The sequence below is a fragment of the Gavialis gangeticus genome, unplaced genomic scaffold, assembly GCF_001723915.1.
Source record: "Gavialis gangeticus isolate Ggan-Ray unplaced genomic scaffold, GavGan_comp1, whole genome shotgun sequence".
Classification (NCBI taxonomy): Eukaryota; Metazoa; Chordata; order Crocodylia; family Gavialidae; genus Gavialis; species Gavialis gangeticus.
This window is the reverse complement of record NW_017729032.1, coordinates 15146298-15158408: the sequence shown is the minus strand read 5'-3', so window position 1 is coordinate 15158408 and position 12111 is coordinate 15146298. Positions and strand designations below refer to the sequence as shown.

The following is a 12111-nucleotide window of genomic DNA, read 5'->3' as shown; positions in this document are numbered from 1 at the left end:
AGGTCGAGTATGACCCATCCACCACCACCCTCTGAGTGCGACCCTTCAGCCAATCTGCAATCCATCTGACTGTGTAGGCATCTATGCCACAGTCGCCTAGTTTTTTAACTAGGATGGGGTGAGAGACGGTGTCAAAGGCCTTGCTGAAGTCCAGAAAGACTACATCCACCACGACACCTGCATCCTTAATGATCCTGGGCTCCCCCTGCTTATTAAAACACCACCAGGGATGTGGGGTGGGTGTTATAAGGTGCCTCAACCTGCCTTTCACTGGGGAGATAACTGGCCTTGCATTTCCTGGGGGCTCCCACACCACCAGGAGCCTCATCAGACCAACCTTCCATGGCAGACTGCAGTTTTACATCTTACCCAGGGCAAGGGGTCACCTCAACCCCATAGCCCCTCCCCTTACCTCCTGACTCTGGCTGGAGCAGCTTCTCAGCCTGATATTACCTCCTTCCTCCTGCAGCAAACTGCAGCCCAGCTTATATCCCTGGGTCCAAAATGACTGCCCTCATCAAGCACCTGGCTGCTGCCAAAGGTGCCCTGCCACATGTTCCCTGTATAAATTTAGGTTCTTTATAACCTCAGATATTATGGTAATGTTGTTTCTATAGCATCATCTTTTGTTAGGCTTATAAACTGAATTGAGAGTAGGCTCTTAGAAAGCTGTCTAGACCAAGATGGATTTTTTCCCCAATCATTGTTCCATGGTCTCTTATTTTTGTTCAATCAAGTTTGTTGGTTGTATGCCAATTGTTTGCTTGCCATTCACAGCTGAGTGATTTGGAAATGGATGGAGTATGGTACATAGCCTAAATGCCATTGATGTTTTACAATGTAATGCTGAGCTACACTTCACCCTTATTACAGAAGAATAGCCCACAAAGTCCACATCCAGATGAGACCAGCTGCATGGTATGTGGTGACACAGATGCATCTGTAGTGCCACATAATGCACATTGACCCCAGGATATCTTGGGTTTGGCCCCAGGAGATCCTGGGGTCAAAAAACCCATGCAAAAAGAAGCAGGGTGGTATACACAGGGACAGCGCACACTGAAGCCACACTCCAACTGCTAGCTAGGCTCCAAATGGTAGGATTGCTGCTGCTGCAGCTCCAAGAGGCCCCCAGAACCCCAGATAAGGCTGCTGGAGCCCTCCCTACCCCACCTGGAGTAACTTGCCATGAGCCAGAGGGTGTCTGGCACAGATGTTCCAGTGGACAAGTAGCAGTGACATATGGTGTCCCAGTGCTAGTCGTTCCCAGGGAAATCCACATCCATGCTTGTGTGGACATAGCCAAAAAGTCAAAAGGTACCAACATCCAGTACCAACATCCATTTTAGCCTGAACAGCTAGATAAAATAGATTACAAATGCAGGCAGTTGCAAACCTGTTTGCTTTTATGCAAATTAGATGTTGCTATCAGCTTCTGACTTTTATTTGCTATCACAACCCCTTGTCAGCTGGACAGTGATTGGACATTTCAGAAGTAAATAGAATCAGTGATCCTATATGCAAGCTAATTGTGCAGACACTCCTACTAAATATCATCTGGGAGGAAGCATTGCATGTTGCACTGCTTAGAATTATGCTCAACTTCCCTTTCCACTAAAACTCATTTCTAGTGCTGGAAAGGAAAGTTGTGCATATGTGTTGTAATATGAATGAAAGGAAGATTAAAACTGGAATTACAGTCTAAGAAAAGCCTGCTAGTGAGCCATCTATCCCTTTTTATTCCACATGCAGCCAAGAGTTAACAAGAGCTTGCCAAAAGAGATGCACACATAATTTATCCACATACTTCCACCCAGGGAAGGGAGAAAATATCAGATCTTTGGCATAAAAGCACAAGGGCTTGTTAATATTTTTAGAGCTTTTAAACAGCAAGAAAAAAGAAATGGTATCATAGAGAGACTAAATGGAAGATAAAGACAGCTAATCACTCAGCAAACTTCCACTCTACTTGGTGTGGGGGGCATTTGTCTCATCTGCTATTGATCAGTTAATTGGCATGGAAAGGACTAGCTAGGGGTAGAATGTCAATTCTATCATTATTATGTGGGTTAAAAACAGGTTTCTGAATAAAAAGAAAGGCTTGGTTGAATCATTATGAATACATTTATTAACCTTAATAATACTAGAAAAAGATTTGAGGTGGGAGGGAAACTGGACAAAGGACAATCAATTCAACTGCCCATTGAATAACACTTTTTTCAGTTTCTAAAATAAAATGCAATGAGAGTGTTTAAAAGAATGTATGTCTGTTTTTGTGTTATAATCATATGCCTTATTTAGTAGCACAGTATGCACAGCATTTCCCCCAAAATTAGCCTTCTCTGCATGCTACTTCTATTTGGGCAACACCAGGGGGCTGTCAACTGACTCCATGGCTTCTTATTATCTACTTGATTCCTGTTAATTTGTTTTTCACTCGGAAGGTGTTAACAACCTTCTCTTCTTTTTAATGGTCTTGATGTTCAAATAATCAAGCTATCCCTTCTTCAGCAATGTGTTTTCTCTTAGATATTCCTGGTCTCTCCCATTTCTCTTCTCTTATTTCACAGCAGACTGTTTTTGGCTTCTTTTTTTTCAAAACCCTAGATTTGCCTGTGGAGCCCAGCCAGAATTTATCTGTGAAAGGGTTTAAACCATAGCTGTTGCCTGACCTGGAAAGGGAGGGTGAGTGAACTGGAGATTAGGGTCTGTTCCTGCTGGACGTGGCCATAACTGGAAACATTTTTTTTTCTTTATTATGCTTTAATTATGCTTTCCAAAAAACAAGGTTCATCTTTTCCACCTCCCTTTCTTTATCTCCTTGGAGGTAGTGACTCAAAAAGTATGGTAATATATTTAATTTGTATTACGCAGTGATTTTAAAATTGCTAGGCTGCTTTCTCTAATTTATAGTGGTTGCCTTCTGCCATTTAGGCTACAAGTACTGGCTATATTCTGTCCCCAAGTGTCCAATAAATAATCCCCCCTAGGTCTCAGAGTTTCATAGTTCAGTAAACTCTTGCCTTTATGAAACTAGTGAGATGGTTCTTGCATCACCATCCTGTGTCTCTGGTCCAGAAAATGAGAGAGGATAAAGGAGCAGAAATTAGGTTTAAGACACTAGAGAACAGGGATTAAGAACAGAGATTAGGTTTAGGGCACCAAAACTCCTCTGAGCTCTATCAGCCTCCATTTGTTGTCATAGGGGTCTTCAGACTATGCCTAAAGGATCTGGGAAAGATGACTATAATCAATCAAAAGTATGTGAATACCCACACTTACAATTCAAAAGGTAAAGTGTGTTAGGCATCTAAAACATCATGTGCCAAATTTTTGCCAGATTTATTCTTGTTATTATGATGATTCATGTGTAAGTGCCATAAACATGCAGGTCTTTGGTGGGGTGTGTGCTTGCAGCGGCACAAATTTCTGCTGATACTTTGTGCCTCAGTGCACACCTGTGCACGTGCGCTTTGTTGCAGGACACACTGTCCTGCTTTGGGCAAACTGCCTTTGCTGAGCTCCTCCTGGCTCTTGGCACACTGGAGCAGCGGGGCACAAATGGAGCAGTCGGAAGCCAAAGCATCTTGCTAGAAGACTAACCCTCCACTCGTTCCAGCACATGCTATCTTCACATGCTCTGCACTGCTTTTTTTCCTGACATGTTTTTGTTAACATGAAATCCCAATAGCAAATTTTGCTCCCACACTGCAAATTTGCAGGGCAGGGCACATTTTAACATCCCACATGTGTGGTTCATGGTACCACAAACTACACATGCCTGCACATCTGGACACAGCCTGTATCTACAGATAATTTATCCATCCACATTCACAAGCAATTTCATCCATCCCTTAAAGATATCAAAAATGCTGTACCCATAAAATACTGGAAATACAAAGTAAATTTACAATCTTATACTTAGCTATTATTAAATAATATTAGAAAATAAATGCCCTCATTCTTAAACGCTGATCACAATTCTCATATTTTATTTTACAGACCCTCCCCTGCAACAATTACCTATAATCCCATTTCAATCCTTTCTTTTAAGTCCTGCCTTAAGTAAAAATTGGCATGATATTAACACTTTTTTAGGATGCTCTTTTGTCTTAGAGTAACAGGAAAAATTATAGACTGATAAAATATTTGTTAATACAATTGTTTCCACCTGTAAGCTAAAGTGTAGGCAATGCTTTAATTTGATGTATATAACTCACAGAAGTTCTGAATGAAACTTCCTGAATGAAACCTCCTTTTTTATGGTAATTTTTGTCAGAATTGTGATGTTCACTAAGAAAAAAATGTGTGGGAAAAAAAATCTCGCTGACATTTTTCTGGACATTTTGTTAATTGTTTTTCTACCAACTCTGTGGATGTTCAAAGACACAGGGCTGGTGAAAAACCTAAGTAGACTAGAACTGATAAGGACATCCTATCACGTGATTATGTGTCTCTCTGCCATCCCACTTTTTTTTTCCAATTATGATTTTTTTAGAAGCCAAGTACATATCTAGTTCACAACCACATTAACGATCACATTAAATTTGGTTCAAATTGTCCCTGGCTGGGAATTCCTCTTCTCTTCAACGTGCTAACACATCCTATTTTAATGGTGAGCAATCTCCTTTTGGTGTCTGATGAGGCAGGCTGCATCATCCTACTGCAGTCTATATGGATCGGGGCAGTGCAGAGATGCACGTGCACACAGTTTGTAATACTGATTCCTCGGATTAAGGGAAGAGGAGCACAGTACATAAAATAGAAATTGCTGAATACTTCTAATATAAACAGTGCTAGTATTTCAACAAATTTGCCTCTACATCCTTCTGGTGTGAGTGTGTTTCTATTTGCAAGGAAGCATTTCCCTTGTTCCCTTGTTCTTTTGAATGGTGCAAGCAGCAGAATCTTCACAGACTATTTTCTATTTTATTTCTCTCCACAGTGATGGCTGGGCAGACAGGTACGATGTGACAGACGGATACCAGCGTGAAGCTGTTGGTGGAATAACAATCAAGCTTCAGTCTCCTGATGTGAAATGGTTTGATGATTATTACTTGCAGCTTCGGCCAGAAACCAACCACCGAAACCCATGGTTTCAGGAATTCTGGCAGCACAGGTTCCAGTGTCAACTGGAGGGGTCTCCTCAACAGAACTTTAAATACAACAAGACTTGCACCAGTAAGCAGTTTTACTATTATTATTTAGTGTTAGTATTATTTTATCTAAAATCAATGCCTGATTCAATTAATTACTGTCATGCTGAAGCAGCGAGGCCTGGAGAAATGGATTGTGGGGACCGGAATTGGAAGGACTGGAGTTCTATCCCTTCTCTGGCCTGGAGATGAATTCAAATTCAGGTGCTAGAGTGTTGGTGTAGGGCTTTGCAACTCATGTTCAATACCTTCTTCTACTTTTGACATGGGAAAGTCACTTAGAGCAAGATTTTCTGTGTGACTACTGAGGTCAAATTTTAAAAGTGGCATAGGGTCAGAATTTTAATAGGATTTTCAAAGATGCCTCCAACACTGAAGTCCCAAGCACTTCTGAATATCTCAAGCAATAAGAATTAACTATGTTAGTTGCAAGTTAAGAAAATAGGGTAGATTTGCACCTGACCAACTAAATTATGTATAGCACAAGGTTTTCTGAGCTGGAGCTCACTTTATCAGATGTGATGAAATGACATGCATGGACCAGTGTGTAAAATGGAGATGGTGATTTGAATACAAAGTTAGAAAGGGAGGGAGAGAGAGGAGAGAATGGAGGAGGGCAGTGCTGGGAGAAGCAAACAAGCAAGTAATAAGTAATTCTCATGAAATGACTGAACCTTTAATTACTTGAACCCTTATAAAAATGGTCTCCTATGCTTCAGTTCTTCATTTGCAAAACAGGGATACTAGTATTCTCTACCTCAGAAGGGTAATGTCAGAACAATTCCATCTAAGATTGTAAGAAGTTCATATTATGTTAATAAGAAACTATGTAAGTACCTTAGATAAACTTTCTTTTTCTGTTTTGCGGTAATTGCTTCACTAGAATCGGTTAAAAGGGTTTTGTCTAAACAGTTTTCCATTAGAAATTTCATTTCAATTAATTTATTTTCATGCAATACTCTATGTAGATTTTGGGCAGGGGGGAGGGAGGTTGGAGGGAGCAGATTTGTAATGTTTTTAGATCTTGCTTCCAAATAGTTCTTTTTGAGAAAAACAATGAAATGATTCAAGGATAATTTTTGTTTCAGAATGTATTCCTGTTAGGCACCTTTTAATTGTATTTTTACTTTCATGAGATTAATTAAAAATGTCAGTAATGTCAATAATTATAAAAATGATTACTATACCATATTTACTTGAATCTAAGATGACCCTAAATATAAGCTGACTCCCCAGTACTTAGATTCTATATATGCAAAATTTATAAATTTGTTCTAATTTTCTTGGTAAAGAATCTAATTACTGAAGGCTTGCATTTAATGTGTCCCTCTTCCACTGCTACAGTAGGGGGAAAAATTGCGGGGGGGAGGGCAGGTAGCCTCTTTGTCCTCTGGCCCCTCCCCAACTTCTTTTTGCCACAGCCCCTTCCCTTCCCCCTACAATCAGACATTGCTCTGCCTGAGCATAGGAAAGTTAGAGGTAGATCGAAAAACAATGACCTTAAAATAAACATCTTTGTTTTGCATATAGGAAAATTACTATGGATACCTATAGACTTAGTTTATCCAGAATTGATGCATTTCACCTTGTTGGGAAGCTGCTGTACGTTTTAGCACAGGTACTCCATAAACAACTTTTAAGCAGCACTTTTGTACCTACTTTATATATAATACAAACTGTGCATAGTATTAGTCCAAAGCCAAAAGATTTATGATTTATCATATAGTTCATTGGGCTGGGCCCCAGCAATCCACAGTATTTCAAGCCCTGGTGACCCCACAGTTCACTACTGCTCAGTGTGTGTGTGTGTACTCCTGATATCCCCCCTCCGCAAAGATTCCATGCGCTCGTTATCTCCCTGCTAATGACTGGAATAATAGAATCATAGAGAATTACGGTTGAAAGGGACCTCAGAAGGTCATCTAGTCCAAACCCGTGCTCAAAGCAGGATCATCACCAACTGGAACCAGGTATTCTTGTCCTAAGTCCTGGGATGCTCCAACAATTTATATGCAGATGAGATCCTGGGCTACCTAGTTCAACTCCACCTCATGGAGGGCGAGGTCACCCTAATCATATGCAACAGGCTGAAAGAGAGTGTGACAGAGGGATTATGGGTGAACTGTTTGGGGCCCCATTTCATGATGTTCTCTAGGCACTAGAGTCTAGTGAAGAAACAGGGATAATTGAAAACAGGCAGGGGCAGTGCCAGCCTCTTCCCAGTGTGGGTGCTGAGGTAGGCTACACAGAAAATTGGGAGAGCTACGCTATACATCTTCTGGTCAAACATATTTTTTTAACAATACCCACTTAAACATGTGTTTTATCTATGTTATCTGCAAAAGGAGATTTTGGGGTGGCTATAGCTACCCAAAACCTCCCTAGCACTGTTCCTGGAAATGGGAAAGAAAAGCACAGCTCATCTGTGCGAGTGAAGAGGAAATTGAAATGTATGCAGTGTAGTGGCTCACCATGACTTGAAAAAATCACCATGCATACTAAGGAGGACTGTGTGTAATGAGAGTTACCATATATGTTATTCAGACAGGCTGCACTAATCTATCCTTGTGGTCGGATCCTATCAGAGGCATAGCTTCTCGGCCACTCCTTGGCTAAGATTAATTGTAGTGGCTGGGTAGAGGCCCAGTTTTACTGACTTGATCAATGCCAGGAGCAACAAGGGGATAATGACAGAACGCTGGGATGCAGGAGCCCAGAACAGCACCAGCAGTGGTTTTAGAGTGGCAGTTAAGGAAGGGAAAATGGTGTAAGAAATGTGAAGTGAATCAGAGAGTGGAAGTAGAGATCAAGAGTCTGATGGAGGATGGATAAAGGTAGGGAACAGGGAACAAAAGAAGATAGGAAAGAAATGTTTGGTGAGATTGGAGGCTTTACTGAAGGAAGTAATGAGGGAAGAGTCCAGTCAGCAGGAGGAACAGGAGAAAAGGGGAACAGGGGGTCAGGAGAGAGAAATAAGGAAGGAAACAGTGTTTGAAGAGAAGAAGAAAACTAGTGGGAGGAATAAACCAGACCCACAAAGAGAAAGGACATGGGAAGAAGCAAGAGACTGAGTGGCAGGTAATTTATGCCTGAGAATAAGAGCAATGAATAGATATGAATTTATAGAGAAAATATTGTTTGACCTTTTAGATGTTAAAGTGGAACATTTGAATAGTCTTGTCACCTTTCCTGACTGGAAGTCTTGGGAATTTTTGTGATGGAGAAGGTTATGGAAGGCATGTAGTAATAGGTGAGAAAGAAGAACTTAAAGAGATAAGATCTATTGCAGGAGAAAAAGATGAGAGAAAGGGCAATAATTATTCAAATGTACATGGATGTGGTAGAGATGGGGAGATAGAAAAATGGTTGGAGAATTATGTAGAAAAAGTGATGTATGTTGAGAAGATATATGATAAATATGGTATATGGACAGGATTATGGAGAGCACAAGTGGTAATGAGGATGGATTAGAGGAGTTCCAGCGGGATAATGCACTTAACATCAGTAATCCAAGTAGGACCACACTGGGGGTTTACAGTGTATTTCAGACAGCCTAAACTCTTTGGCAAGTGTGAGCAGGAAGGCCCTCTGGCCACAGCTGGTATACAGTATGCTACAGATGTGAAGAAAAAGGGCACATAGTGGCAGAATGATAAGAAGTACTAAAGTGTCATATTTTGGGGGCAGAGGGACACTTAAAGTGGCAATGTCCCTGGTCCTTCTCAAATAAAGCTAGAGGATCTGGTGCCTGATGTCTGGCTTCTCTTCCCCTTCCCCTTCCTCCTCTTGCTCCCAGCAGACATCCTGCAAACTGCCTGCCCTGTTTGCTGCCCCTGTTTTCTGTCATATTCAGTGTTAGCTACATTTAATAAATTTAATAGTTGGTTTCCATTACTGAGCACATGGTGGTTTTGGCAGCAGTGTCATGATAGACAATGTATTTAATGAGGTTTCCTTGTATACAAATATAAAACAAGGGGTTTTTACCACTGTGCTGATTGGAGGGAAAATTCCATATTGTACTGAGCAAATATGGTGAATATAAATAATGTCATATAAGCAGCAGTAGCATGTCAAGTCATGACAAAATAGCATGTGAAATAACTTACTATTTTATTTTAAAAATCATTAAGGACCTACTACTGATTAAAATATCCTATTTTCTTTTTCTGTTGATGTGTTTGCCATTTGCATTCTAATGAAACATTCTGACCCTTGCAAGAAGACAGACTGTAAAAAGGTGGCTACCATTTGTCTAGGACTTGAGGGGCTGCTTCCTTTTTTTCACATTTTCTTTTATCCTTTGTCCTACTTTTTATTTTTTAAAACATTTCATCCAGCTTGGCAATCTTAGAAAGTTCTGAAAGGAGAGCCTGTGGGTCAGACCACTCTCCTAGGAGATGGGAGTGTGAATCCAGTTAGGCTGAGGAAGGCCTACAGCCTAGGTCATGTACTTCCTGGATGAGGGCTTTAACCACCAGGTTATGAAAGGTGAGCAGTTCTCTTCCAGGTGTGTATTTGAATACAGGGCACTTACAAAGTATGGGTCATTTGTCACATGACCCGCCTCTTGAAAGTGCTCTACAGCCATGACCTAACAGAAGTGCAGAGCATTTTTAAAGTGCCTGATCATGTGACAAAGTAACCCTCATTACATGAGGGTTTGGATGAAGGCACTCCAAAGTGGAACACCTTCATTAACTTCTGTCTGATTTGGACTGGGCTGATGCATCCCAGCCCCACTCCTGGTGCTGGCTGCATGGCGGGAGTGGGGGAAGGAAGGGGATGTAACTCTGTGCTGGGGTTTGCCCAGCCTGTACTGGAGGGGAATGGGTGGCTTGACGCCCCCTCGAGGTAGGTAAGAAGAATCCAATGAAGCATCTAACATGGAAATGTGATAATATAGCAAGTAAAGAAAACATGTGAAAAGTATCCACAAATGAAAATAGGGCTTTTCCCTCTAATGTCTATCAACTTCTAATAAGTCTCTATCGCTTCGTATATATTTTGGTTCTTGCTGAGGTGAAAATTTTAACATCTGGACTATTTTTCTTTGACAGATTTTAGTATACAAGCTTTATCCAAGTAGGTACCACTGTTGTTGCTAAGTATATTGTTTTTCTGCCCAGCTGGAGCACTACAAGAAATGGGAAGTTTGCAGATTTATCTGACTTGTGTTTCAAGTGGTCTCAGTTCCATGTTGCAGAAGGGCTGCAGTAAACTATCCTACTAAGCCAACATCTAAGGAAAGGATTTAAACAGGAGAGATATAATGACCCTAAAACACTAGGGATTTCACAAGAAATAGATTTTGCTTCCCCTTTGCACCAGTGAGATACTTTTTATTAATTAAGGCCTGGATTCCACAAGGTATTTAAATGTATATAAGTTTAAGCAGGTGAACAATACCATAGACATCAATGAACCTCTAAGACCATCATCAGATCACAAAAAATCCTAGTTCCTTTCCATTACATAGATTTCAGCTCTGCAGCCTAAGTTGCAACAGTTGAAAGTTCATGCATTTCTATTTTACACAATCTTCAAATGTATAAACAGTTGTTATAAAAAAAATGCTGATATCCAGGGCCATTCATGTTTTCCAGTGTCATAAATGGTAGAAAAAGAAGTAATCAGTTTCATCTGAGAAAGGATAATTTAGGTTAGATATTAGGACAAGCGTTAAAATAGTACAGGCACAGAAAAGCCAAATGCAAAAATATCTACACTTTTTTACTAAAACTAATCCACTTGAAATTACACATACTTCTTATAAAGTCAAGAGGACTCCTAGGTTGTTGGAGTTCAGAATGTAATCAGAAATTTTGTCAAAAGTAAGCTCCTGACAAATGGTTTTTGGATAGGATGTTGGAATAAAATATGAATACAATTTCATTCCATTCCAGCACTGCAAGCATTGGTGGGCTAAAAACAAACTCCCAAATCCATAAATGGTTTTGTCTAGCTGTATCACAGCTAATATGAACAAAATCTCTGTGTAACCCTTTTGCTTACCCTGGACCTCTATAATTAACCTAATTTGAGGGACATCCCTCATTGTACCTGCATTTCACAACAAAGATGGCAAGTTCTAACTTCTATAATTTCTATCAGAAATAAAGAAAAGCCATAAAGTGAAGGTTATTAGAAGTTCATTTACATTTTGCCTAAAAATTACAAACATTTTAAATCATCCTACTGGAATGATTATTTGTCTCTAGTGTGATGAATTACTTCCCATATTTGGGCCTTATCAGGTTGAGTGGCATAGTCAAGACCTAGATTTTAGTGAAAACAATCCCAAACCCAAAGTTCAGATCTGCATCTAGACCTCAAAATCAATGGTGTGGATGCAGTTCAGCTCTCGGAGTTTTTAATTTAGCCAACTGTAGCCAAGCCAGCTAGAGTTCAGATCTAAATCTGAACTTTTTCAAAGTCAGTATTTTATTATTTCAAGGCAGACACATCTCCAGTTTTTAGTGTCATTCAGAGAAGAAGAAAGCAGCCTGGCACTGAGGAGAGCTCTATACGGTACTATATACTAGGCCTGTGCAAAGTGACTAGTATTTGCTTCAGATTCAACCGATTCAGGGGTCAGTAATTCGATTCAGTAATTATCCAGGAGCACATCTGCAAGAGGCCAGCAGGGAAGATTATGCTTAGGGGCAACCAACTTCAGTTCATTACAGGCAGGTCCTGTCAGACCAACCTGGTGGCCTTCTATGACCAGGTCACAAAATCCTTGGACACAGGTATCGTGGTGGACATAGTGTTTCTGGACTTTAGGAAGGCCTTCAACACTGTCTCTCACCCCATTCTCATTAAAAAATTAGGTGACTGTGGTGTTGATGCCTACACAGTCATATGGGTCACAAGTTGGCTGGAGGACCGCACCCAGAGAGTGGTGGTGGACAGGTCATTTTCGACCTGGAGGGATGTGGGCAGTGGGGTTCCC

The 12111-nt window shown here is 40.6% G+C and overlaps 1 protein-coding gene across 3 annotated transcripts in view; it reads left to right on the top strand.

Moving 5' to 3' along the window:
* The window catches only part of GRM5 (glutamate metabotropic receptor 5), a 601605-nt gene that overhangs the window by 406195 nt on the left and 183299 nt on the right, over positions 1–12111 (top strand). For all 3 annotated transcript variants that reach the window (XM_019525401.1, XM_019525400.1, XM_019525399.1), the window contains exon 3: positions 4946–5181. In XM_019525401.1, coding sequence (XP_019380946.1) covers positions 4946–5181 — 236 coding nt within the window. The remainder of the gene's footprint in view (positions 1–4945; positions 5182–12111) is intronic.